Source organism: Aspergillus affinis, assembly GCF_023601865.1.
Source record: "Aspergillus affinis strain CMG 70 chromosome Unknown NODE_12_length_464043_cov_86_772839, whole genome shotgun sequence".
NCBI lineage: Eukaryota > Fungi > Ascomycota > Eurotiomycetes > Eurotiales > Aspergillaceae > Aspergillus > Aspergillus affinis.
The window spans coordinates 226,422-253,896 of NW_026515793.1; the positions used below are offsets into that span (position 1 = coordinate 226,422).

Here is a 27,475-nt window from a genome sequence, read left to right on the forward strand (position 1 = left end):
TTCTGGGTCTCGGTGCAGACCATACAGAGTGCTGACTTACATTCTCTTCCATTTCTCTGTCCCTCCCTACTACTACTACTACTACTAGGTAATAGGAAGCCTTCCCTAGACCGTGTGTTCCCTACCCTTTGGACCAGCCAACCGGCAGGCGTTGTGCACCCGCCACCGGAGGGGAAAACCCCACGGTCCCTCCCCCCAATTTCACATCTCTCCAATTCCATTTCTCATCCCGAATCCACCGTCAGCCACCCACAAACCTCACGTCTTTGTCGCCCCGCGCAAGGAGAGGTCGGCGAGAAAACGGACAGAAGATCGAAGTGGTTCCTGCCGCATCCCAGTACGTACGGTGTATGTGCATCGGCGCATACAGAGAACGGAGAACACACACAGAGACGGACAGGCATCGCGGTACCGAGTTGGAACCTGTCAAAGTCGGGCGGATTGCAGCTAATCTCAGGGGGGAGACACAAAGCGGGCCTCTGTTTTTTGAGTCGTCGCGAGATTCCTGATCGACCACGCTGATTCACCCGTGGTTGTAGTTGAAACACGAGGGCCAAAAAAAAAGAAAAGAAGAGAGGGGGAAAAAAGCAGGGAACACAAAACAGATAAAAAAAAAAAAAACAAAAAAAAAACAAAAACAAAAAAGAAGGCAAAAAGCAAGTAAAAACGATAAAGAAAAAAAAAAAGAGCGTGACAGGGAATCAAGATTTCCAGAAGAGGCACAGCAAGTACCAGTCATTTTCTTTCTGGCTTTCTTTTTTAATTTTTAATTTTTTTTTATTCCAGGATAATCGTTATTATTTGACCAGACCATCATCATCATCATCACCACCACTGATTGGTACTTCCATCATATTCTGACTGCCGGACGCGCTTGATTGCTACGCTGCTGCGTTTCCTACTTGACTTGGACTATCACCACCGTCCATCCTTCTCTTTCACTCCTTATCCCGTTCCTTTCTTTTCCTTCTCTCTTTCTCTCTCTTTCCCACTCTTTCGTTGTCTCCTTTCTCTCCCCACCTTCCCCATCTCTTTCTCTCTTTCTCTCCCTCGTCCATATCCAAACCCGTCCCTCTGTCTTTCTCTTATCAATTTTCTTGGGATCTGGTCGCTCTCTCTCTCATATCATACACTCTGCCTGGTTACCTGTGCCTGTTGTGTCTGCCTATCTGTCTCTATATTTCGCGATATCGCTATCGCTTAATTTTCCGTCGGTCTCCATTCTCCTTCCTTTTTGAGGCGGCGGATACATTATTTAGAGTTATATTGGATGGTGTATGATTTTTAGGGGGTTTGATTTGTTTTATTTTATTTTCCTGCCTCTTTTCTTGGAACCGAAACGAAACGTGCAAAGTGAAACCTCGGCCACTAAGAAGTTGGTTCGCCTGAAGAATGAAGGTGTGTGTTTATGACTGTTTGTTCGCAGCGTCGCCCCTCGTTTCATCTTGCGCTCTCGCCCTCTCCCTTTCCCTTCTCCCTCTTCTCCCGCCCCTCGTTTATCTCGATTGTCGCTTGTTGCTGGATTCCCCTTTCTCTTTAACGCGGCATTGACTTTGGTATCTTTTGATTTGCAACTACCTCATACCCTAACCTTCGCAATTTCTTCCATTAGGCTATCAGACGTTCTCTCAAAGGGGAAAAGGACCCCAAACCCCACCACCTCTCCATTACGCCTAAATCCGCCATTGCCATTCTGCCTCCGAAAAAGGTACGTAAGGCGCGCGTCTTTTTTAATTTTCTTTTTTTTTTTTTTTCCCTTTAATTTTTTTTCCGTCCCTTTCTGTTAAATGTTACTACTACCTTTTGAAACCTTACATCTCTGTTTGTTTGTTTCTCTTCCTCTCCAGCCATCCTTTCACCCCCTCGTCTGTCGTCATTCTCATTCTCTCATTCTCTCGTTCTCTTGTTCCCCTTCTTATTGTTCTTCTTCTGCCGGTCTCGAATTCGCCGTAATTTCGGTGTTTCGTGTATTTCGTGTTATTTTCCCTCCCCGTCCACCACCCGGCTTTAGTCGGCCTGCATCCTTCCCCGTCTTAAACCCGCATTTATTGACCCCATCCCTGTCCTGCACGTAGGTCATCAAAGCTCTTTACGACTACCAACCAGAGCCCGGGAACTCCCAGGAGTTGGCATTCAGCAAGGGAGATTTCTTTCACGTTATCAGCAGGGAGGACGACTTGGATTGGTACGAAGCGTGCAATCCCCTCATCCCTACTGCCAGGGGGTTGGTGCCGGTGTCATTCTTTGAGGTCATTGGCAAGAACGAAAGAGACAGCGGTGGCTCCATCGACCTTCATAAGAAGAAAGAGCCTCACGACTCCGGTTTCTCAGATCGAGCTCCCGCCGCGTTTCCTGTATCTGATTTTGTCTCCCCGCCGAAGCAGCAGAACCCTCTCAGGATGTCGGCTTTCGGAAAGGGCGGGTCGAGCCCCATGGTCTACGGCATTGTACAATACGATTTCCAAGCGGAGCGACCCGATGAGCTCGACGCAAAGGCCGGCGAAGCCATCATCGTCATTGCCCAGTCAAACCCCGAATGGTTCGTCGCTAAGCCCATCGGCCGTTTGGGCGGTCCCGGCCTGATTCCCGTGTCCTTTATCGAACTGCGCGATATGCAGTCGGGCCAGGCCGTGACGGATCCGTTGGATGCCGTCCGGCGTGCTGGCGTTCCTAAGGTGGAGGAATGGAAGAAAATGACTGCCGAGTACAAGAACAGCAGTATCACCTTGGGCAAGATTGATACGGTCGGATCTCCCATGCAATCCGTCACCTCGGGCGTTGAAAAGATGTCCGTTGGCCATCAGAGCATGGGCCATCTGAGTCAGAATGGCAATTCCTATGTGAGTCGCAACTCTGTCCTCTATCGGGGGGATTCTGGGGGTCGTCGGGTGGTCGACACGTACTAATCGAAGCGACACTAGGGTTACCATCACCGCAACGCCAGCAAAGGCTCGGTGGCGCCGCAACATATGTCCCAACCCCCGCCACAGAACTACCACCAACAATCCCTCATGGCCCCCGTGGCCGCGTCGATCCCACGGTACTGTTTCGACAACGACAAGTACTGGTATATCATCGAGGCCAAAATGGAAGACGGTCGCTGCTGGGAGCTGTCTCGTTACTACCATGACTTTTACGACTTCCAGATCGCCCTTCTGACCCAGTTTGAGGAGGAGGCCGGTAACCGAGGCAAAGCGCGAACGTTGCCCTTCATGCCGGGCCCCGTCACGCACGTCACCGACGCAATTTCCAACGGTCGTCGACAGAACCTTGACGAGTACGTCAAGAAACTCCTCTCTATGCCGCCGCACATCGCCCGCTGTCAACTCCTCCGGCAACTCTTTGCTCCTCGGGCCGGCGATTTCGAAATCGACCCCAACGCTTTCGGGGAGGACGCGCGCTTCTCTGGCGGCTCCCACCACTCCTCGGTTCACGAGCCGTCGCGTAGCGCCTCTCGCCAGTCCTCCCAGGCCCAATTGAGCGCAGAACGGGGATCGCACCAGCGGGGACAACCGTCGTTGTCGGCCAGCAATGGCGGTCCACCCTCGATGAACCGGCAACCGAGCTCGATCACGCAAGTGTCCACCACCTCGAGCAGCGGCGCCATGAAAGTCAAGGTGTTCTTCCAGGACGATCTGATCGCCATCCGAGTCCCCAGCGACATCAGCGTTCAGCAGCTCAAGGAGAAACTCATGGATCGCCTGAAGATCCACGAAGGCATGTCCGTGCAGTACAAGGATGAGCCGTCCGGCACATACGTCGATCTGATCAGCGACACCGACCTCGACACTGCCGTCCAACGAAACTCCAAACTTACCCTCTACGTTGGCCTCGTTTAAAGAAGCGTACGCCGGCAATGTTCTGCATAGAAACACTATTTCCCCTCGGCATTTTTGCGATAGATTTTTTGGTCATCCGCCACACGTGCCATATCTTCTCTCTATCTTCTTCTATTTTTTGTTCCCTGGTTCTTATTTGCCACGGCTTTTTATTCACGGGTGCATCGGTGTTACGGTCTCTAATTTCCTCTGATGAACGACCAGCCCTCCCGAGGGCCGGTATTGATTTTTTGATTGACGGATGATTAAGAACGAGATGTCCGAAACGTTATGTTATCATGTATTTCTTTGAAGTTCTCTGCATTTGATCTGGTTTTGTTCCGTGGGCCGTTTCTGGCTGATTGTGATTTCCATACCCTTCTTGATGCACAGTTGATCCCATGTACATAATTTCTCACTTGCATATACACCCACTGTGGGTTTCATCCCCTTTTTTCCTCGGTCCAACGGCTTCTGGTAGTGATGGATGTACATATACCCTGAACCGACGAAATCGGGCGGTGCCGGATCCCCGGTCACATGACCCCGCGTCGGATCTTTTTTTGCTCGCCGCGGAATTGGGTTCTTCGCCGCAAAATTAAATCGATCCCTTTTTTAATCTTCTCTCTCTCGTTCGCTCCCTCCCTTCTTGCTGGGGTTCGACGTGAGTTGCGTTTATTCTATCCTGTCTTTGCGCAATTTGGACTAGACTTGGTTGCACGCATACCATCTCCTTCCCCGCCTTTTTACGCCCGCGTGGCCGCCGCACTTGACCTTTCGCCGAATAATTCCCGGCCGGGGAGAAGAGCGTGTCTTGTCCTTGAAAATTCCCGACCTCGGCTCTCCCATAACAACACCGTCGCAACCTCCCCCGCCAAACAACTGCATGTGTTGACCTGAAGCGCGAGGAAATTACACCGGGGCTCCCTGAACATATTCGTGTCGAAATGTCGGTGAGCGGGTCGTCCGCAAAGTTGTGCGCGGACATCTTGCCGGGCGCGCTGAGGCCGAGCAACGCATCTTTGCTCCGTGCCACTCCTCGGCGGACGAAGCGAGTGTACTCTCGGGAATCCAGGCGCCATGTGCACCAGCATCCGAATCACCTGCGGGCCTGTCGGGCGACGATACCGCAAACCGGTCGCTTGAGCGCGCAACGGCTTCAGCCTAGCCCGTACGTGCGACGGTTCGCAACCGAGGCCGCGACCAACGCCGGCGAGGACACACCCGCGGACGCCGCAGCTGGGCTGCAAGGCGGTCCTTTGAAGGAATACGATCTACGGGTGCAGCAGGGTCGGTTGCGGGATGACCCTCATCAACGACGTATGTGCTGCTGCTGCTGTCTTTGTCCCCCGCGTTGGATCTGAAGAGTGATAACGAGAGGCGAGCTAACGCTGGGGTGCACTTCCAGAGATCATCGGGCAACTCCAAGACCTGTACGAACGTCTGAGACACTACAACCCTCCCCCGGTCGTTCATCCGAGTGTCGAATCGCTGGACCCGAAACCCAAGGCGTCGTTTCTCGGCTCCCTCTTCGGACGGGGTAAACAGGAGGAATTGGCGATTCCCAAATCTCTCCCCAAGGGCCTGTACATGTATGGTGATGTTGGGTGCGGGAAAACCATGCTTATGGACCTGTTTTATGACACTCTGCCGCCCAATATCTCGTCTAAGACGCGAATCCATTTCCACAACTTCATGCAGGATGTCCACAAGCGGGTGCACGTGGTGAAGATGCGGTTCGGCAACGACTTCGACGCGCTACCACTCGTGGCCGCCGACATTGCGGAGAAGTCCAGCGTGTTGTGTTTCGATGAATTCCAGTGTACGGATGTAGCCGACGCCATGATTCTGAGACGGTGAGCCTCCAACTCCAAGTCAAACTAACCCGGACGACTGGACTGACCTATCCAAGGCTGCTTGAGTCCCTCATGGCCCACGGCGTTGCGCTCGTGACGACGTCCAACCGACATCCCGATGACCTGTACAAGAACGGAATTCAGCGCGAGTCGTTCATCCCCTGCATCAACCTGCTCAAGACCGCCCTCGACGTGATCAACCTGAACTCCCCCACCGACTACCGAAAGATCCCCCGCCCTCCATCCGGCGTCTACCACCACCCGCTAGACGAGGACGCGGGGCGTCACGCGCAGAAGTGGTTCGAATTCTTGGGCGACCCCATCAATGACCCTCCGCACGCCGCGACCCAGGAGGTCTGGGGCCGTAAGATCGAAGTGCCCATGGCCAGTGGCCGAGCCGCGCAATTTAGCTTCAACCAGCTGATCGGCCGCGCCACCGGAGCCGCCGACTACCTCGAACTCGTGCGCAACTACGACGCTTTCATCGTCACCGACGTGCCAGGCATGAACCTAACCCAACGAGACCTCGCCCGACGATTCATCACCTTCATCGACGCCGTCTACGAAAGCAGGGTATGTCTTTTCTTTTTCCCCTCCCTTCATCTCTACCTCTCTAGAACCTAGAAACCCATTGAAATCTCCACATTATTAACACACAACCACCAACCAGGCCAAACTCGTCCTCACATCCGCCGTTCCCCTCACGAACATCTTCATCTCTGAAACCGAAATGAAAGACTCCCTCGACGAGTCCGACGGCAGCGACCTCTCCGATGCCATGCGCATGATGATGGACGACCTCGGTCTCTCGATGCAGGCGCTCAAATCGACCTCTATCTTCAGCGGCGACGAGGAGCGCTTCGCGTTCGCGCGTGCGCTTTCCCGTCTCTCCGAGATGGGCAGCAAGGAGTGGATCGAACGGGGTCTGGGGCTCGGGATGTCGGCTGAAGAGGGGAAAGGGGAGCATGATGCTTATATGAAAGCAAGGAGTCATTGGGGTGAGGATAACATGTGATTTATTGTCTGCCCGTCTACCTTTGAAGTCTCTTTTTGCGTGGCTGTTTATAGATGTTGATGTCGTGTTTTCATATATATGTGTGTGTGTGTGTGTTTGTGCTTTATACCTTGTTTGTCCGTTGGTGGCTGTGCTTTTTTGTTGCACATGCACATATATGTCCCCATAGAGGGGTGTATATACATATGTTGTTCTTTTCCTTCTACTAGACAAGTTTATATCAAGGGTTATCACATAGCTATTGAATAGATTTTCATACGACAATTTGTCATCTTGTTCATTGGTTGATATAAACACGCTATGATTAGATACCAGCAAGTCTCATTACATCATCTCGTATATTCGTCAAAATCAGCAAATAACAAAAGTCAGTCTTAGTTTGTCCTATTGCTATACAAAAACACCATGTCCTATACCGATACCGCCAGCTGATCCACGTCGATCCCGAATCGGTCTCGGGGACGTTCTTGACCCGAAGTAGGATTTTGATCCTGATCGAGTGCGTCACCAGCCAGCGCCTCATTTGATGGCACCTCAATAAGAGAAAGCTCTTCTTCCTGAACGGCCTCGTTCGGAAGATGATCTTCCCCGATGGAACGATGTTCACTCGAAACAGAACTTCCCCTCAAAGTAGAGCCGGCATTTGAATGGGAACTCTCCCTCAGAGTAGACTCATCATTCGATCTCGAACGTGAGCTTGCTCTCGAAGCTGGGTTCTCGGCCCCGTTCGAACGAGTCTCGGGCCCTTCGTCGTCATCGTCGGCGGCGGCAGGCTCTTTCTGCCCAGGCCACCATTTCATGCTGAATGTGAGGTCTTCAAAGACCCGGCGTCTTTTGAGCTCCTTGTCGTCGCACCACTCTGAGCCCCTCGGGATCACGTTCTCTTTCATCATTTCCGACCCGGCTAGGAGACTGGCCACTGCAGCAATGGTGGTTGGGTTCTTGGGGAGAACGTGCCGGGTCTTCATGAGCGTGATTGCTGCTGCCCCACAGAGGACCATAGCCGCAAGGGCCCCTTCGAGGATGGAAGTAGATACGCGGCTTTGGACGACATAAAGACGCGGCCGGAACAGATTCGCCGTGCCAATGACATGCTGTTCCGATGTGTTCAATTCCACCCGGGCATGGCTGTTTAGGGTCTGCGCTGTCACGATGCCGATGACCCAGTTTTTTCTCTCTATATACCTTGTCGGGTCAAGGTAATCATCCGGATTCTTTGTCCCGTTGATGCCGTATATCGAAGCTCGAAGGGTGCGGTCCAACATTGATAGATTTGTATCTTCGTTGTTTCCCATAGAAAAGTCCAGCAAGGCGTCTGTTGTGTTGGGTAGGACAGGTTCGAAAATGGACGATTGATTAAGCCAACGCTCTACAAGCATCTTGCTAGAGTTTGCGACAATAGTTGGTGTCTTGGAGAGATCCAGGTTATATGAAGGAAGAGACAAACGTAGGTCCACGTCCACCTGTTCCAGGCGCTGCGAGCATCCGAGAACGAAAAAGTCCTCTATATCTTCCTCCCGAGTACCATTGGCTTTACCAAACATCTCCATATATTGCGGACAGTCATCGATTTCCGTATTATACCTGCCAACGAGATAACCTCCGGATTCTGGAAGCTCGACATTAAATGGCACTATGGAGGGTTGATCAAACCCTGTACACACCTTCTGCGTTGTGTAAGTGGGATAAATCATGCGAGATGAAGGATCCGCATCCTTTATATACTTGTTTGGTCCCTTGATCTCCCAGGTGATCTGATCCGGGGGAATATGCTGGCAAGCGTAACTGCCACGCACTGCAGGTAAGCGGGCATCAAAATATCCTGGGTCCATCGATAGATCGGAAAGCACGACTTTCGGAATGGCGAGGTTTTGGTACGTCCACTGTGGCTCGGTGACATCATCAAGATATAGCAGCAAGCCTCCGAGCAAATTGTCTTTGGCCCGCACGTCTGTATATGGGACATGGTTAGAGTCCTTGAACCTCCATCGGTCCAGTCGGGTGAGGTTAACTTCTATAGGTTGCATCACAGTGTCGGTGGTGTATAGGCCTGCCACGGCGATTGGGAGAGCAAATGACACCAGCACTCCCATTGCAGCAGCTGCCAGCGCCCAATGCCGCTTACGTGCCGCATTCAGTAAGACCACTAGAGAGAGTTTGCCTTTGTAATCCTCCAGGATACTCATCCGAGGCACTGCGTGGGCTCGCTGAAGGCAATTGTACGGCTGGAAGATTCGGGCACAGGATTCAAGATCATGGAACAGGATCCGCACCGCGAGCATGACCAATGCTGGAATATAGGTCCATGTGTATCGCACTGGCGAGATCTCATCTTCAATCGGAGCTATGCCCCCGGATCTTTTTGAGTGCTGTGAAAGACTCTCGAGAGTACATATCAAAGCCAAGGGAATGCCAAATGTCAAGGAGCGCACCGGTATTCTCACCGAGAGGGGACGCCACCACTCGATTTGGTCATTTCCTGTGGATCGGCGCCTGTTTGCAGACGACACCCGATGTATGGTGATCACAAAATCCCCTTCACGCGTAGCAGATACGCCATGCTTCTGGTCAGATATCAGAGCCGTAATCGCAGAGATTGGTTTAGAGCCCATATCAGTCAAATGTTCCATTATCTCCGGGCTTCTTGACAGAATAGTCGCCAAGCCAGCAATTGAACCAGGGTCACGAGGGCAGGCTGCTGCCGGGAGATACACGATGATAAGACCACTCGCAATGGCGACAAGAAGCCCGAGAATTGTTGTCACCAGCCCAAAGGCCAATTCCCGTACCACAAGCCGTTTTACCAAACTGTTAGCTCTCCCGCGGGTTACAATGTCGGCCGGTTTCAGCATATATTGGCGGGCAACCTGGGCCCCCATAGCGGATACCTTCTGTTTGAGCTCTCGTTGAAGGCGATCTGTACCCCAGTATTGCGCCTTGCCGTTCTCATCAGCCGATAGCAGTAACGCGACAGGGGTCTGAGACGATTTTGTGGAAACGGACAAAGAGTGCCAAACTCCATACAAGATATCATGAGCTGACACACCTGGGATAGTATCGGCTTCGCCCTGTTCGTCAAAATCAATCGTGCCGACAGCAGGGCTGCTATCGTTGGTGTATGATATACTAGTCAGAGCTTTGCGGATTGTGTACCGTGGGGTGCACACTTTCGCTAGAAACCTCCACGAAACAAAAGCAGTCGATTTATTGTAGTAAGGTCCTTCAGGTCCATACGCTAAAGTCCATCTCCCTGTGTCCACAACGGTCGCGTTAGGTTCGAGATGGCTCAACACCACCCATATACGCCAGTCGATCTCTCGTATGGGCTGCGAGCTTGAATGGAGTTCTTGGCGTTTGCATCCGAGAAGCTTCATGTACAGTCGATACTCAGGATCCTCGTATATCGCTCTTGGATCGCTGTCAAAATTTGCGGCGCCATAATTATGCCAGCAATCTTTGTCTCTCGGGTGTGTTGCAATCACGTCTCTCTGTGGGGTTGAGATAGGTGTATCTTCACAATCAAGCTCCATTGTAAAAACATCCACGGTAGCCTGGGATAAATTTTTGGACATGAAGGTATCCCCAGCGCGTCCACTCTCGGCGTAGAAAGGAGAAAAGGCATGGTTCTCTTGAAGTCCAAGAGGCGGTGATCCATCGAATAGCTCTACCGCCATCTGCGTTGCATACGCGCGGGAGTCTACCGTGTCGGGGTCATAATCAGAGCCATTAAAGCCCCAGGGAACGCGCATCGAAGCCTCTCGATCAAAGCGCATCGTCTGGACGGTCAGCAGGCCAGTAGAAGTTACCGTTGCACCGGTAAGGAGAAGGGTGCCCAGGATCGTAAAGGTGATAAAAAAATGCTTCCGCCTTATAGATTTGTAAAGACTGATCATGACCCAGTCTGAAAGATAATCAAGTAAGATTCCATCAGAAGGACACCGTGGGCTGCGCAGCATCAACAACCATGGCATTAGCTGCATGGCCCGATATTGCACCACAGACCAAAATGCAGCGAGGACCATGAAAACTGTATTGCTCATCAGTCACAGGAACAGATACAATGCTTGTGCTTCTAGGAGCGCTCCCACCGGCAGTTGGTCCATAGGTCCATAGATAATGTAGGTCTTCTTGTTTCAAAGTCACAAGGCCGTGGTTTCGGTTCGAAAAAATGTATAAAAATACCAAAGTGACTAGAAGAGCGATGAACACGCCCAAGAATAGAACCATGCCTTCTCGACGCAAGACGAACGGCACCCAAAGTTCAGTGATACCATCGCTACCCTGGTCTTTCGAGGCAACATCTAGAACGGTATGCAACAGAGTTGTTTTAAGGATTCTTTCTTTTCTCGGACTCATTAATTGGGCTGTTGCGGCTTTCTGTGATGTTCGATTTGGCGGCGCATAGCCCGATTTTCTGTTCCATGAGAGTAATTGTCGAAGACTCTGCATGAGGCCGGCCATTATTTGCTCAATAGATACCATTGAAAGCACTTGAGATGCAAGTGCGGGGAAATTTAGATAAGTTAGAAATGAGTGTCTCGCAAGCACGTTTGGCCATGTCCTTTATAATTATCAGATTGATTATGGTCAATGAGTTGGAATTTGGCGTGATGGGGTTGAGGACTAGAGCGCCTAGAGGGCGCTTAAAAGCCATGGGTGATGTTACAATGCAGCGAGCCCCTAATTTAGTTGCACCTCTTGACCAATCTAAGGCCATCTATACTGCAGCTATAGCAAGGCTGAGTATCGATCGACTTAATCCCCTCGTTCGTCTATATAAGAGGTGTTGGGCACAGCTGAATGCCAAGGGCGGCGCAGACTGGAGTGCAAGGTGAATGGGCTGATACAAAACCAATCTTCGCAAGATCTCCTAGACTCTTGTTGTACTGCGTCCAGGATTGCCAGGTTATTTCTTTAATTAGATTGTGATTACAATCTGCAATTATGAGTTCAGGGTAAGTGTTTGTAGCCCCAGAGATTGGTATAGGGAAAGCGATGGATGAGCCGCGTGCATTTCTTCTACCGAATCAATTGGAAGAGGATCCATATCTCGAAGAAAGATGGGGTCCGTCTCAAGGATTATTGGAAAGAGAAAGAAAGGGTTTTGAAGCTTTCCAATCTTGTGTTGTGTTGGGTTCAGTTCGGTTGAGCATCGTCGAGAGGGAAGGAACGACGTGACATCACCTGACCGTGCCCAAGAACTCGTGGCCTGAGGTATCTACCGTGTGGTCAGCTTGCTTCTTTGTTCTTTTTTTTTTCTGTATATTTAGTATGCCTGTAGCCTTCTATGGGATTCCTCATTCCACGCTGTCCTGGAGTGCAGCGTGGTGGACTCCGTTCTTAGTCAGGGTTTACCTAGTGGGGTAACCGCTTCTTTCCCCGCCCTGGAGACATCGTGAAGTCCGTGAGTGTCAACGCTAAACGAGATTCCATCTCCGCTTCAATGATCTCGTCCAGATAGCCATATACTCCAGTCCCATAGGCAATAGCAGCGCAGCATGTCCAAAGCAGCACGGGTTTCTGTCAGCACCGACAAGGCTCCCCTGCCTCCACCTTTTCTCTCGCAAGGAATCGTGGTCGGCGACGTCGTCTACTGTTCAGGACAGGTGGGGGTGAATGCTGCCACGGGAAAGATGGTCGAAGGCTCGATCCAAAACCGAACGGTGAGTCTCATTTCATTTGTTTTCCTGTATATTTCATGGAGTGCACTCTGTTGATACACTATGGGACAGAAACAAGTGCTTCAGAACCTGGGAGCCGTCCTTGAAGCCGGTGGATCCAGCCTTCAGGATGCGGTGAAAGTGAACATTTTCTTGGCGGATATGGGAGATTTCGGTGCGGTGAACGAGGTTTACAATTCTTTCTTCGCTGATCCTAAACCGGTATCTTGACCTTTTGTAACATACTGAGACCCTTGACTTTTATTCTAACGTCGCTGTCTAGGCACGTACGTGCGTGGCGGTCAAGACACTGCCTCTTGGAACGGATGTCGAGATCGAGTGTTCGGGGTTTGTCACTCGCCCCGGTCGGGCTTCTCGGCTGTAGGGGGGGGGGGGGGGCTCTGGATTGCCCTGACGAGGGTGTTGACAGGGAAGCAAGAAAATGGTAGCTTGACATGTTAGTATTCAAAGGAAGAATTCTTGGTGTTCAGATTCGTAATGTTAGTAGGGGACTCGATCATGCGTGTCAGGAATATATATTCGTCCTGTCAAAGAATTTATACTTGCTAATTATTCTTTCAGGCTCGATTGAACATGCACCAGGGCGACCGCACAGCTGGGATGATGTTACTGTCACATATCTAGAGGCTACTGTACCTTCTACTCCATATGAAGTACATAACTGTACCCATAGAGGGAAAGAGCTCTATCTACTCCGTACCTGCCTTATTTTGGTGCCTGCCTGACTGCGCTCGCTACCGACTGCCAAGAGCTCGGTTAGCAGCCAATGGACCGCGGAAAGCCGGCCGGCCCTTCGTCAGGAACAGGAATAGCGCCGTTGCCAGTCCGTGGTAGACCGTAGACGTGAAGCAGCGAACTAAATTAGGCGCACCTTTTATTAGAAAGGGGGATGTGGAAAAGGTTTCGCCTACCTAACTTCGCGAGTTTCGGTGGTCGGTCCCAATTTTGGGGACAGCCTATCAGACTCTCGCGGTTGCCCGATATACTTTATCATGTCCGGTATCGATGCAAGTCCGGAGTACAAATCGAATGCACGATGACTGATGAGACTATGATGGAAGATGCCTCGGACCAGACCTGAGTAGCTCATACAAAGATAGCACATAACTGTCCTAAAAATTTGGACGTCACAGAACATACGACGGTCCGAGTCCGTGCTCCATCGGCCTTATCAGAGCAAGTGCTCTCCGTGACTTTTCGATTTAGCTGGCCGGATATTCACGGCCTTCGCATACTGTAACAGTCTGGCTCCGCCGTGTGGCTCTAGCCAAGAGACATTGCTTCGACGACGCACTTGCGTACTCTCTACGGAATAGAGGAAATAGTGGAAGAGAAAAGACGCAGCTTCCATAGAAAACCAAATCTCAAACCAATCAGGAATGCTGTGCTATGTTGTCTTGACCTCCCTTGTTCTCCGAGAGTCGGGAGCGTTGACCGTTGAGACAGAAGGGATGGAATGAAGACTGTTTCAACTCGAATTTCCGTTAAGCAGACATTCCAGGATATGTCACGGCAGATCACTGATTGTCCAGCCCGACATTTCGGAAGGATAACACGAAGCTTATTGCTTTGTACTCCGTACGAAGAGTGCATTAAAATAGTACATCATAGGTGCTCCGTAGTCGTAGTGGACATTATTGAACTAAGCTACGTGGTACCTCAGTCTCTGACAGAGAGTACGGAGCCCCGTAGCTAGACTGGCAGACCTCGTATGTGTGGATAATTTTCGGGCCATAATCCTCCCAAATGCTCTGTAACAAGTCGACATCTACCTTGGGTCAGCATCTCCAACGCTCGCTGCCTCTGAGAAAGCGAGGAACCAGTTCCCTAAGGTTAATAGCGGCGGTGACTAGAAGAAATGGACCTATTAGAAGGTTCTCTAAGGAGATAGAATAATAATAGTTCCGGCGAAAAACACACTATCGGGATACTGGATAACAAGGTGACTGACATTTGGGAAAGCGGTGATGGTGAGACAAGACGGATGGTCAGTGTGACTGTTACTAACTTACTTGACTCTAAAAAAGGGGGGGGGGACGCAGGCTAAGCCGAATGTGGTCAACCTTCTTGGCCCGGTCCTCGTCGTCGTCCTTGAAGTCTTGGACAGTAGTCGAGAAGGAAGACGCATTTCGCTGACCGAGCATTTTCATTGTGCCTGCAAAACGAACCATCCTACATGTTCTGTGGAACTATCTTGGAAGGAAAAGACGCAGGAAGGGGAAAAAAAAGAGTAAGCCCAACTGCTTTGTTGATCTCTTTGTCACAGCCACTCGCTGACTCTGACGGGCCATTGGTATCGCCACGCACCTCGACCATCTCCACACTGCCAGGAACACGCACACTAACCCGACGCCGTCGGTCTAGGCCTTGCAATGGTCCGAACCTTGACGGAATCTGCGAGAATTAGGCGGGTGGGGGGTGTGTCCTGTCCTGTACTCCGTACGATGGCCCGGAATTGTGATGTGCACCGCACAATTGCATCCGTTTGACTCCTCGGTAGCCACTGTCTACCGAGGATTCGAGGAGAATATCCATGGATTCGAGCACCCTCGCCGGGGGATCGAGCACTTTAATATGGCTTGCGATTGATGGGCTTATTTGGGTTATTGACCTGCCCCTGCTCGTCCATCAGATTTTAGGCCGAATCCTCACTTGGGGTCCCTACTCAGTAGTCCCAGGAACTATTAGTTCCTTCAATGGTCGTGATCGTGCCTATTTGTTGCTGGTCTGCTACCGACCGACTTGAGATTTCTCCGGTGATAATGCACTCTGTCCCGCATGGTGGACGCCATCCGACGAAATTTGTGCCACTCGAAGTTTTGACCGGAGTCCATCTCTTTGTCGATCCCTATTACACCCGGATGGTCGATAGGGTCATCTGCTCCGACGACGCTCTAGTCTGCTCGCTGCTGCAGTCTGCAGTCTGCAGAGAAGCAGTGACTTCGGTGGTGACGGGACTAGTAGGCACTACCTGCAGTACTACCCTACTTTGTCAATAGTTCTCACGGAAAGGATGGAAATCATGGAATGGAAGCTCAGTGCGTGGCAAGATTGCCTTGAGACATTTGGATGAGGTAAGAATAGCAGTATTTAACTAACTAGTTAACTACTCCGTAGGGAACAAATAATAACAACTAATGCAGTGGGTTGTTTTATCTGGGACAACTCGTGGGGTTCTTTAGAATTGAGGATGCTTCGGGCAGTCTGAGAATACGTATCTATCACTTCTAATTGCTGTAAGATATCTCAGATCATCAGTCTGGGAGGTATGTGCATATATCCCCGGGATATGCAGGACCGTCCTAACCTCCACGGTACCTACGTGTGTGCACGGAGGGACGGGGGACGGTATTCCATGAATAGAATTAGTAAGGTCAAAAAAAAAGGAAAAAAAAAAAAAAGCCCGAAAAAGCCCAAAAAAGACCAAGAGACCCAGAATTACATGATCCGTGATCGCACTGATGAGGCCATGGCGAAAGAAGATCCCATCTCCCACGCAATGGAGGTGGGCCTAAGTCCACCGGGGCATCCACCTCATCGACCATCTCAGCCGGTGCGTGAGGATAAGCCCGCCCGCGTTGCCTGCGATTAATGCACCCGACGCCCCCTCTTTTTTTTTTTATTTATTTCCCCCTTTTGTTTGCAATTACTCTGCCACGCTAAACTTAACGGGGCCCGACCCAATTCTACTAAACGGCACTAAACAAACCCGACCAACCAGACCAGACCAAAGCCCCAAAGTAAACCAGCCAAACTAATCTCCCCTTCCCTTCCCTTCCTTTCGCTTTTTACATTCCTTTTTTCCACCCTTCTCTTCTCTCTTTTCTTTCCTTCCCTTCAATTTGCTTCTGGAATTGCTGTTGTTTCTTGTTTCTTTTTCTTCCTTTCCCTTCTTCTCTTCCCTCCCTCCCCCCCTCTGATGCTTCGCCATCTTGATGCTGGCGTTGACGTAGCCCATCTTTGAACGCGCATTCTACGTCAGCGACCCTTGGGACCAGATCATTGTTCGCCAATTGCTCTCCTTGCATCCACCCCCCTCCCACGGTCGCGCTCAGGTACGACTCACTGCCCGGATCGCTATCTCCCACCCGCGCCGGTTCACCATAACAACCACCTCCCCCGCCACGGTCTTTCTTTTGACATTTTTCTCTTTCTTGTTTTAGATCTCGTCGCTCGCTCCTTACAGCACCCACGCTCGTTATTTGTGTGTTTTTATCCGAATCTTTTCGTCAAGGGTTCTCCGTTGGATCATCTGCGCCATCCACGCACCCTGCCGCTCTTTTAGATCCGCATTTGTTTATCATCCAATCCTATCGCCCAACTTCCCATACCGTTCCATTCCCGCCTTCATCCCGATAGGACGTCTTGATCGAGAATTTCCGATTTTATCGCTGGCCTCGTCGGAACTCGATTATACTGGTGATTTGCCCCGACGGCAAAGGAAAGGGAAGAAAGTCAGCTCGCGGATCAGACCACGCTCCAGCCATCGAACTCATGAATCCGGAGATCGATAATTGATACTAGTTTTCAACGTCCGGATCCTTCGTCGCTTGCTTGGCTTGGTGGTCCTTGACTCAGCCTCGCGCTGTCCGTTCACTCTTTTTTATATATCGCCTTCATCCTTAGCCGTTCCTTTATTTGCCAGGTACTACGCTCTTTTTCGCTTTCGCCATGCATCCGCCTACGGCAGCCGTGCTTACGGCCTTCTTGTCTCTGGGAGGCCTGAACCTTGTCGCGGCTCAGGTCGAGCCAGAATTAAAGCCTCGGTTTATCCCTAAACAATTCAAGAGACAGATCAACTACCAGGCTTCTTCGACCCCGGTGGCCAATCCCCAGACCTCCGAGCTGGTAACGAAACCCAATACCAATGTGCCGCAGCCGACCGAAACCGCAGAGGTAGTGACCACGACTCCGGTGGCCGATCCGTCTCCTCCGGTGGTGGTTATTCCTATCACCCTCTCGGTAGATTTGAATGGGATCACGCATACTATTACGGGCACCCCGCCTGCTGCGACGCCCGGTGCCGTGACCTCGACAAGTGCGACGTCTATCACGGAGCAACCGCCGCCTCCAGCTAGTACGCCTGCGGTATCCCCGACGTCGCAGACCCATGAATCTACTCCGGTTCCCGCCCCCCAACCCACGGACCAGGATACCACATCGCTGCCTACGACTTCCAGCCAGGTCAACCAGGAAACTGTCTCTTCCCAGCCTGCAATTCCCAGTCAACCCAGCCAGACAACCACCTCTCCGCTCCTTGCAACTCTCAGTCAACCCACCCAGGAAACCGCTTCTTCCCAGCCTGCAATCTCCACGGAAGCCAACCAGGGTGTGACGGAGACTCCTTCAGTGCAGGCTGTTCCGACACCGTCTAGCACCGGAACCAAGCTGACGGACGCATGGGATAGCTTTGTCAGTAGCTTGTGGGGAACAGCATCCAGCTCTGCCGTACCCGTGGCTCCTGCTACCCCGACCGAACTGTCGAGTGTGACCACTACAGCCAACTCCAAGCCGGTTGCCAGTTCAGTTCCCATCATCGATTCTGCGACGACTACCAATGTCCCGGAATCCTCCCAGAGATCCGATGACGCTACACTCGGCCTGACAAGCCCCTCCACTCCAGTGGAAGTGGTCCCGCCCTCGACCCCGTATTCAACTCCAACCCCGGGACTGGTCCCGGGGTTGTTGTCGGATCTTCTGGGTGGATCTTCCAGCTCGACTGACCTGGCTTCTGCTCCAGCTCAATCTGAATCATCTAGCGCTTTCAGCTCTATTGATCCGGCTCGCATTTCAAGCCAATCCGATTCTAACAGTGTGCCCAGCTCCACCGAGTCGGTTTTCACTCCCAGCAAGCCGAATTCCTCGATTGTTCAAAGCTCTACCGATGTCGCTCTCACCCCCAGTCAATCTGACTCATTGACTATTCCCAGCTCTACTGATTCGGGTTTCACGCCGAGTCGGTCGGATTCCACCGTTCCGAGCTCCACCGACATTCTCAGCTCTGCTGATGTTACTTTGACTCCCAGTCACTCGGATTCCTCGAACGTCCCCAGCTCTAGCGATCTGTCCCCTACAACAAGCCAGCCAGGGCCTAGCTCGATTCCCATCATTGATTCCGGGTCGACTTCAAGTACTGTCTTGCCTTCCCAGAGCTCCGGGGATGTCGCGACCCGCTCGACTGCTCCGTCAAACTCTAGGGACGCCGCGCCGTCGTCTACTCATTCGTCAGGCATTGTTGAATCAATTGTGTCAGATATTCTGTCCGACACTACCAGCTCAACCGAATCCGAGTCATCCGGTCTCCCTAGCCCGACAAAATCTGTCGTTCCAAGCCAAACTGAGTTAGCATCCACTCCTGCCGAGACGAAAACTAGTGGTGGTGTCAGCACTGGCTCAGAGGCCACCAGTTCTAGCGGTATCTTCCCTACCATTCCCGTCAGTGTACCGCTTGTGACTCCCTCGGCATCGAGTGGCTCTCTTGATGTGTCCGGGGTTTTGAGCACAGCACTGGGTCTTACATCGCAGGTTACGGGCACTCCAGTGAGCAGCTCCCAGCCTGGCCCCTCTGGTACTTCGGCGACTAGTGCCCTTATTGTTCCTGGAGGATCGACCTCGGATAGTAGGACGGGAACGCATGATGTCACCGAATCCCAGAGCGCCACTGCGTCTCAGAGTGCCAGTGCATCCCAAAGTGCTACTGTTTCCCAAAGTGCTACCGGATCTCAAAGTGCGACCGCTTCCCAGAGTGAAACAGCCACCTTAAGCTCATCGGCCTCGCTTGGCACATCTGCACCGCCCGCAACAACTAGTGGAGCCGTCATTCCCACTGGTACAAAGTCTGGATCTGCCGGCTTCTCCTCGACTGCTCTGATTAGCTCCAAAGCTCCCTCAGCGGGCCCTACAAACCCGGCGACCCCTATATCTACCGCTGCACCGGCACCTACAAGCACAGAACAACCATCCCAGCCAGGCACCACGCAGCCCAGCACACTACCGCCGCCGCAGCCTAGCACCACGCAGCCTAGCACGCAGCCGCCGCCGCCCCCAAGCACCACGCAACCAGCCGTTGAAACAACTCCTACCCCAGAGCCTGTGCCAGAACCAACACCCGAGCCCACCACGCAGGCCAGTACAAGCAGTGACAACGATGATTGGGTGCCCTCTACTATTCTCGTGGAGCCCCCAACGCCTACGACCCACGATTCAGTTACCCACGCGACTGCAACTTCCACTACCACGCAAGTACAACTTCCTGGGAATATCGCACCGAATGAAGAACAAGGGTTGAAACCTAAGGATGCTGTCATGATTCGTCTTGGATTCGACGAGAGACTTCGCTACAGCTTTGTTGCCACTACTATGCTGTCATCAACCCAAATCTTCCATTTTGTTCCGAAAGGTCTCCAGTACACTATGGGGCTTTCCAGTGAGCAGATTTCGATGATTGAAATCAAACCATTGCAGATGAACGGCTACCTTGCCACGACCGTTTACGCCTGGGTTTCAAATAATACGTACCTGCATAACCTAAAGCCCAACAGTACAACGTTCGAATCGCAACTCGAGGTTGAAATTAAAAACCCCGTTTCGAAATTCTACCACGAGTCTGACGAGTCTGTGAACACGTTGTTCTCTATGATTGATCCCACCATCAGTATTTGGCCCAACGGGGTTGGCCCCCCCTGGTTTGCCGGAAAAACTGGCAATGGGTCCAATGGCAATGGCAATAACAATGATAATGGCGATGGCAACGGCGATGGAGGCGCTAGCGGTAGCTCAAGCGCCCGCCCCAGCTCTGTTGGCATTGGCGTTGGCGTTGTGGCCGGTGCAGCTGCCTATGGTGCAGGTATGTTCTGGGTCGCTCGCCGGTACCGGAAGAAGCGTCAATTGCACCAGCGATCCAGCTCGACCGTTGAGCAGATGAGTGAGGGCCACGGTGGCGGCTCGGTCCTCGCTGCCGGTGGCCGCATGTCTCGCAACAGCCAGGTCAGCCGAGGAGGAAGCGCCCGTACGCAAATGATCAGTGCACCCGTGATGGCAGAAAATTCTCTTGGATGGAACTAAGCTTAAGTCGGGTATATCAAGAAAAAAAAGAAATCGAAAAAAAAAGATAGACGGTGGACTCCCAAAGGCTTCAATAAGTGGGAGTCATGGAATACAAGTATAAAGGAAAGAGCAAGCTCGCCCGATTGGAGAATCGCTCTTCCAGCAGTTCCTCGCTCCCATATTGACCGGGAATCTATCTACGTGTCTGGTTTACCTTCTGATTGTATTCAATTTGGATTTCCTGGCGTCCCTTGAGGACGCTTGTTGTTTCTTTTACATTGTCCTAACATATTCTTCTCTTCTTATTCCCCATCTGTTTTGGCCTTTTTCTTTTATCTCTTATCCCTTTACATTCCCTTCAATCTTGATCCTTCCATTCTTACTTTCCTTGATGGTGACTCGGCGCAAAAAGACCTCGCCCGCACCGCAATCATTACTTATACCGTCCCTTTTCCTTTCGGACCTTTTATTCTTACTATGCCCTAATGGTGGGGTGGTAGGTATCTGTGACGAGTGATGTCCTATACTGCACTGCCCTTTATTGTCTCCGCTTTCCCTCTTGTCCGTCCTTGTCGATCTTTTTTGTGTACAGATGTATATTGCAAGTAGAGCAGCGAATGAGCCGTGTTCTTGTGGCACGGAAATTGAATTGAATGAATGTGAAAAATATTTTTTGGTTTTATCTTGGGCTGTACTGGTTCTCGTATCCCAGTCCTTGCGTTCTTCCTGCATAATTCTAGACATGGCTGGCTGTACGAGCCTTGATCCGGTGTTTCGGAGTGATGTGGTTTCATTTGTGTCACTTTGCGGAACCCCCTAATCTAGTTCTTGGTTACACCTGTGTTATCCACGTCGGCGCCGAACGCGAAATGAAAAAGGACCAGTGGGAAGCAAAAATCAGGCAATGATGAAAAAGTAGGAAAAGGCGCTAAATGCAGACAATATGTACAGGGTGAAACGAGCAATGAGATGAGATGCAGGAGAAAAAGCAAAAGAAAAGAGAGGTTCAAGAAACGAAAAGAAAAGGAAAAAGCCTCAAAAAAGAATGTTAGCCAAAAACGAGACAGGCTCAACACACACCCCCACGCTTTTTTACTCGTTCTTCTTCGAATCACCATTATTCCACCCCAACATCGCCAACACCCCCTTGTCGCCGCGTCCTTCACGCTCTCGTTTCCGCTGCTCCTTCGCCTGCAGACGCTGTTCCTTGTACTTGTCCCAGGAGATGTTGGTCTCGGCGGCGGAGCGGGCATCCGAGCCCATGGAGACGTTGCTGTTCTGCTCTTCGCGGACCTTCAAGAAGTGGCTGAGAGAGGTGGCGTCGTCGGCGGGGATATGCGCGGTGGCCGGCAAGGGGCGGACGGCGTCTTCACCGGCGTAGGCGCGGAGAGCGGTGCGGAAGGTCCATTCGACGGCTTCGTCGACCGGCTCGTCGAAGATATAAGGGAGGAAAGGGACGACGGAGAGACCGAGCTAGAATGCGCAAGGGGGTTAGTTACGGAGAAAAAGGGGGAAAAGGCGGGGTGAACCCCCCCGCAGAGCGAGGAACTCGTGTCATGTGTGAGTGTGTGTGTGGAGTTGGAAAACTGCTTACACCGATAGGCGCCCAAGTGCGCAAAAACACCAGCTTGGAGTTCTTCAACATCCGTCCGGAGTACTTCACCACCGAGTGGATCGTGAAAGCCGGAAGTCCCATACTGGCGACGCTCTGGAACACGGCACGCTTGGCCATCACCATGCGGTAGTCCTCGATGAGTGGGATCTCGGTGGTCGGCCAGGGCGTTAGGGTGTCGGATTTAGACGAGGAGGAGGATTCCCCAGCGCGCGGGGACCGGGTAAAGTTGCTCGTTGCCATGCCTTTGACGACCTCCTGCTGGGACAGGTCCTTGGCGTCCTTGTAGGACTCGCAGGGCGGGGCCAGCACATGCCGGTTGCGCAGGTAGGCCTTGTAGCCTTCGTGAACGACGTCGCCGATCAGATAAGTCCAGGAGATTCCGTAAGCCGAGCGCACCAGGTAGGGATGGGCGACAGGGCGGAAGGACTCGCCAATGTCGGAGGTGTAGGCGACATAGCGATGCGCGGAGAGAAGTACGGTGCGTAGCCGATTGGCGTAACCGGCGTACCGGTAGGGGGTTTCTTTGGAGTCGACGGAGCTGAGAATAGATGGTTAGCTTTCTTCACCGTGGACATGTGGTGAAATTGGAACTGCGGTGGGCGCGTGCGTTGTGGCCCTGAGAGCGATCGTCTTGCGGGGATAGACATCGTCATTTGCGGGGGGATAAGGTACGGTACTCCTCACTCCCCCGCGCCCAACACAGGCTCCCAGGCACAACGCAGCAGAACAGCAATGGCAGCACACTACGTACTAGGAGGAGTAAATGTCATCGTAGAACGCATCGTCGCGATCCACCAGTTGTTGCAGTTGAGGAGGAAGCTTGCTCCGAGAAATGGGCTTTTGATCCACCTCGGGGGTCTCCTCTTCTTTTCGCGAACCCCAAAACATGATGTGCGACGGAGCTGGAATTTATTCCAGTGAGTACAAGACGGTTGAAATACGAGGGAAATAGAAGAGGAGCAGCTTACCGAGTATGTAGGGATGGGGAAGGATAGACTGAGGAATGAAGGTGAAGGTGAAGGAAGGAAAAGAAGAGCTACGGAGCTACCGGCCAAAGAAAAAGCACAGCCATGGAGCTGCGCGCGTGAGCAGCGCCCGGCATATTAATATGGAGGAGTTTATCCGTTGTTATTACCTAGTAGGAATCTCGACTAACCGACAAGCTCGCATAGCCGGGGAAATTGCCAGCGAGTCCCAGGGATGAGTCCACGATGGGCGACACCGCCATGTTTAGTGCTCATCTGATGCTCCTGATTTTCCCTTTCCGACGACTCTCGGTCTGTCTGTCCCTCTGTCGGTCTGTACACCGTGTAAGTTCTCCGTGACATTCTCACTACAGAGTAAGAATGATGATGATGATGATGATGACGATGCCGTGATTCGCTGCCGATCGACTTCCCGGCCGCCCCCGACTTCCTCCGCGCCGTCGGGCCCCCTCGGACAGAGTCACGTGTAATCGTCCTCAGATGTCATGTGTGTCACATGACACTTCGGCATCCGCTGAGTCATATCTGACTGAGCACTCCGTGACCATGCCCGAAGCGGTAAGGTGCCAAGAGGCGCCGCAACTTCCATCGCAACCCGAACGAGTTGTGCTCCCGCCCGTACCTTCCTTTGCACCGCTTCATCCCACTGACCCTCCTCCCTCTTCTTATCACTTCCCCCCCTCACTCCGTCACAATGGTTGCCTACTACCAGCTCGCCGGCAAGAAGGTCGGCTCCCACGTCGTATGTGCCCCCCGCGCTCGCCCGCTCCCTGTCCCCTGATCCAAAACTCTTCTCCGCGGCTAGCAGCTCGCAATTGCCGACGGTATCACCAAGCACCCCAAGTGACTAACATCTCTCTTCTCGTGGTCTAGCTCGCCATGGGCGTTTTGGGCTCTCTCTTCGGCGGTGTCTACCTCGGTACCCGCGGCGGTGGTGAGAAGAAGCAGGCTGCTCCCCCCATCCAGGCCTCTTCCAAGGACGAGGAGACTTTCATCCAGTACGTTTTTCCCTGAGCATTCGGGCGGGTTAAGGGGTGATGCTTTGGATTGGTCTCTCGGTGGTTCATATTTGAAATACACGACGATTGTCGTGCAATTCATGAGCTTGGAACGAAGACCAGGTCCGCATCTAGGGGCAGACGAAGAAAAACCAATCCCTCGAAAGCTCGACCCGTATCTCCAAAGACCTGTATATTAACCGGCATCACTACAGGGACTTCTTGAAGAGCGTCAACGGAGACGAGAAGAAGAGCAGCCATTAAATAAGCTCCGTCGATAATGAGGAATGAGCCGAGGACAATCCCGGTGCAAACGAGCCCTGGACATGAGATTGATCCATCCATCCGAGACGCAACTGTCGACTATGTGACGAGGAAGCAACTATCGAAGGGGACCCGGGACTGGAATCCTGGCGGAGTGATGCATGTATTGGACTCGCTGGGACGGCTCTGGCCGTGCTAGTGATGGTGAGGTGTGTGATCTGTACATATAGAGGTATACACCGCATTGAAGTTATGCTTTCTATTGCTGGTAAACTGTGACGGAACTGGGATTCTTCCGTAGGACGGCAGGGAAGCTGTGTAGGATCTATCGGCCGGACTTCGCGTTGGGAGTTTGACGTAGTCAACGAAACTATAATGGGCAACGTAGGATGCACATGAGCAAATACCGAATGCTTTTAATGGCCTGTAATAATTGGAGACCGATTGATAGTTATCGACGTAGTAACACTGCTTAGTCACGGGATGAAGTCTGTTTTGGTCGTCATTGTCATTTTCATCGTTATCTCCATCTTCAACTCCAACATCTCCGTCCATCTTAGCACAGATTTCCCACATCCATTCTACCATGAAACCCCTCCCATTCCCATTCCCACTCAACATCGGCACGGATATTGTCCACCTGCCCCGGATCAGCCGTCTCCTCAACCGCCGCGGAGGCTACCTCGCCAGCTTCACGCGCCGCATCCTCTGCGAACAAGAACAGCGCGATTTCCACGCGCGATTCGCCTTGTCCTTCAGAACCACCACCTCATCCTCCGCATTCACCGAATCAGTTCCTCCCCGCGAACCTCCCACTATAATTACCGCCGACATGACGCGTTGGCTCGCCGGCCGATTCGCCGCCAAAGAGGCCGCGCGGAAAGCCGCACCCTCCGGAGCCGCGACGACGGGATGGAAAGACGTGATGGTGCGCGTGGGCGAAGCCGACCAGGAAGGCCGACCGGAGATTGTCTACTTGGGGCCGGAGGGAGGAAGAGTGGGCAAGCTGTCGATTTCACATGACGGGGAGTATGTGATCGCTACGGTTCTTGCGGCGGGGTGATTAGGAGACATTCTGAACGATAAAATTGCGATGGGACACAAAGAACTACACATATATGGTGAAACATTCAGGGAATAGCAAGTGAGAGAAGGGAGCATCTCATGCTTTAGATACCGCATTCGCAATCGGGTCTGAGGCGCAACAGTTCCTTTTCGTGAGCCCTCTGCACAAGTTGGTCAAGGCTTGGTCTAGGAATGGGGATATGGACGCTTGTGATGCCAGTCAGGGCATGAACGCAAAAGTGTGGGAGCTGTTCTATTGCTATCGAATATCGACTGCTGTTGATACACGATGGGTGTGCTCCCAATGCGCATCCGCACCCCGGACTCGTACAGCAGCTGAATGTTGGGCAACTATGAGGATTCGGGGAGAACATCGAATTCCCGCTAGTTTATACGGTCAATCGATACTGGGATGCGGTATGGGCGGAACACATAGGCAGGAAACTGCCGTTCTGGCCTTGCGCTGCACCTGAAGATTGATGATTTGTTATGGGTCGAACAGAGAGTTCCGGCGGAAGTGCCCGCTAACTCATCCTCGCCTCGCACCTTTTCTTCCACAGCCAGGTTTTCTTGGTTATCTGGAGGCCTCGCTAAATGCGCACCATCTCGCTTTCTCTTACATAAATACCATAGAAGTTTTGGACTTGATTTTGGTCTGTTGTATCTGTAACCAAGTGTCTTATTTACGTACACCTGCTTATCTGAGTAATTGCGGGGCAGCTGTAGTAAGTACCACGCTCATGTCTTCTTGCTTGCGATACCATATCAGGGAAAAGACGGGCGTTCTATATCCCAGCCTGTTTTCAGAGCATTAAGGTAGCAGTTACTGACCTCTCCAGAAAATGCCGTTCTCGCACCACAGCCACTCGGGGCAGTTCTGCCCCGGCCATGCTAAAGACTCCCTGGAGGAGGTGATCCAGTTGGCCATCTCCAAGAAGTTCAAAACCTTCTGCCTGACAGAGCATATGCCCCGAGGGTCAGAAGACTACTACCCAGAGGAGGTGCGCATTCACTCCCTGCCTATGGTCCATATCTAACCCAACCCGCCAGATCGAAGCCAACACGACCATGGCCAGCATGGTCGCTAACGAAGCCGCCTACTTCCAGGAGGCGCAACGACTGCGGGCCAAGTACGCCGATCAGATCCAGATCCTGATCGGGTTTGAGATTGACTGGATCCGGCCGGAATCGCGCGCGCTTATCGAGGAGTCGCTAAAGCGACATCCCTTCGAGTTCTTCATGGGCTCGGTGCATCACACGCTGACGGTGCCGATTGACTATGATCGGCCGATGTACGAGAAGGCACGGGATCTGGCCGGAGGTACGGACGAGCAGTTGTTCGAGGCGTATTTCGACGAGCAACTGGATATGTTGCAGCAGTTGAAGCCGCTCGTCGTGGGCCACTTCGACCTGATCCGGTTGAAGAGCGACGACCCCGAGCGCAGCTTCCAGCAGTGGCCCGGGGTGTGGGAGCGCATCCTACGAAATCTGGACTTTGTGGCGTTGTACGGAGGGATCCTAGAGCTGAACTCGGCGGCCCTGCGCAAGGGGATGAGTGAGCCGTATCCGAACGGGGAGATCTGCCAGGTGAGCTTATATCATACTCTATTGACATCGATTCCAAGGTGGGAAGTCTAACGAGGTACTATCTGTAGGAATTCCTCAAGAGAGGAGGTCGGTTCTGTCTGTCCGACGATAGCCACGGATTGGACCAGGTCGGACTCAATTTCCACCGGGTGTTGGAGTTTATCGAGCGCGAGGGCATTTCGACGCTGCATTACTTGGAGCTGGCCGAGAGAGCGGCGGTGGATGAGCGATTCCCTCGCACTCAAGTTCGATCAATCAGCGTGGAGGAGGTGAAGCAGGAAGCATTCTGGCAGTGAAGTGCTGTGTCGTAGAGATTTGCCCATATCTGAATCTATAGTCAAATGGACTGTTGTAGCTACCTTCTACGCCATTTAGTAGACATCTCCCGTATACTTCCCCTGATGCCTGATAAACAAGGTACTTACAGGATATAGAATACCTACAGTACGGTCAATACGTGGGCAGTACCGATAAGATACGGTACAAACCCCACTTGGCTCTTATTTATTTACGTTTTTTTCTTTCTGCAGCCCCTCATCCTCGG

At 52.2% G+C, this 27,475-nt stretch overlaps 9 protein-coding genes across 9 annotated transcripts; 7 read left to right on the forward strand and 2 right to left on the reverse strand.

Annotated features, from left to right (window-relative positions):
- Positions 1-1,392: 1,392 nt before the first annotated feature.
- Positions 1,393-3,839, forward strand: KD926_001481 (phosphatidylinositol-3-phosphate-binding protein BEM1; the record flags this gene model as incomplete). Its single annotated transcript, XM_053096717.1, has 4 exons — positions 1,393-1,398; positions 1,613-1,708; positions 2,076-2,840; positions 2,922-3,839. 4 exons carry the CDS (start codon positions 1,393-1,395, stop codon positions 3,837-3,839), a joined length of 1,785 nt encoding a protein of 594 aa, XP_052959232.1.
- Positions 3,840-4,765: 926 nt separating this feature from the next.
- KD926_001482 (AFG1 family ATPase) lies at positions 4,766-6,689 on the forward strand (the record flags this gene model as incomplete). Its single annotated transcript, XM_053096718.1, has 4 exons — positions 4,766-5,138; positions 5,227-5,674; positions 5,731-6,247; positions 6,345-6,689. 4 exons carry the CDS (start codon positions 4,766-4,768, stop codon positions 6,687-6,689), a joined length of 1,683 nt encoding a protein of 560 aa, XP_052959233.1.
- A 410-nt stretch (positions 6,690-7,099) lies between these two features.
- Positions 7,100-10,711, reverse strand: KD926_001483 (DUF3433 domain-containing protein; the record flags this gene model as incomplete). Its single annotated transcript, XM_053096720.1, has 1 exon — positions 7,100-10,711. One exon carries the CDS (start codon positions 10,709-10,711, stop codon positions 7,100-7,102), a length of 3,612 nt encoding a protein of 1,203 aa, XP_052959234.1.
- Positions 10,712-12,187: 1,476 nt separating this feature from the next.
- Positions 12,188-12,734, forward strand: KD926_001484 (L-PSP endoribonuclease family protein; the record flags this gene model as incomplete). The annotated part of the gene is made up of 3 exons (XM_053096721.1): positions 12,188-12,352; positions 12,422-12,571; positions 12,633-12,734. The coding sequence occupies 3 exons, from the start codon at positions 12,188-12,190 to the stop codon at positions 12,732-12,734; spliced, it is 417 nt and encodes a 138-aa protein (XP_052959235.1).
- A 4,307-nt stretch (positions 12,735-17,041) lies between these two features.
- KD926_001485 (putative mucin family signaling protein Msb2) lies at positions 17,042-20,434 on the forward strand (the record flags this gene model as incomplete). Its single annotated transcript, XM_053096722.1, has 1 exon — positions 17,042-20,434. One exon carries the CDS (start codon positions 17,042-17,044, stop codon positions 20,432-20,434), a length of 3,393 nt encoding a protein of 1,130 aa, XP_052959236.1.
- Positions 20,435-21,508: 1,074 nt separating this feature from the next.
- On the reverse strand, positions 21,509-22,919 carry KD926_001486 (mitochondrial fission process 1 family protein; the record flags this gene model as incomplete). The annotated part of the gene is made up of 3 exons (XM_053096723.1): positions 21,509-21,889; positions 22,011-22,569; positions 22,783-22,919. 3 exons carry the CDS (start codon positions 22,917-22,919, stop codon positions 21,509-21,511), a joined length of 1,077 nt encoding a protein of 358 aa, XP_052959237.1.
- A 792-nt stretch (positions 22,920-23,711) lies between these two features.
- On the forward strand, positions 23,712-24,279 carry KD926_001487 (ATP19 family protein; the record flags this gene model as incomplete). The annotated part of the gene is made up of 3 exons (XM_053096724.1): positions 23,712-23,759; positions 23,891-24,015; positions 24,231-24,279. The coding sequence occupies 3 exons, from the start codon at positions 23,712-23,714 to the stop codon at positions 24,277-24,279; spliced, it is 222 nt and encodes a 73-aa protein (XP_052959238.1).
- Positions 24,280-24,865: 586 nt separating this feature from the next.
- On the forward strand, positions 24,866-25,342 carry KD926_001488 (holo-ACP synthase; the record flags this gene model as incomplete). Its single annotated transcript, XM_053096725.1, has 1 exon — positions 24,866-25,342. One exon carries the CDS (start codon positions 24,866-24,868, stop codon positions 25,340-25,342), a length of 477 nt encoding a protein of 158 aa, XP_052959239.1.
- Positions 25,343-26,186: 844 nt separating this feature from the next.
- KD926_001489 (histidinol-phosphatase) lies at positions 26,187-27,227 on the forward strand (the record flags this gene model as incomplete). The annotated part of the gene is made up of 3 exons (XM_053096726.1): positions 26,187-26,345; positions 26,395-26,931; positions 27,000-27,227. The coding sequence occupies 3 exons, from the start codon at positions 26,187-26,189 to the stop codon at positions 27,225-27,227; spliced, it is 924 nt and encodes a 307-aa protein (XP_052959240.1).
- Between the last annotated feature and the right edge of the window lie 248 nt (positions 27,228-27,475).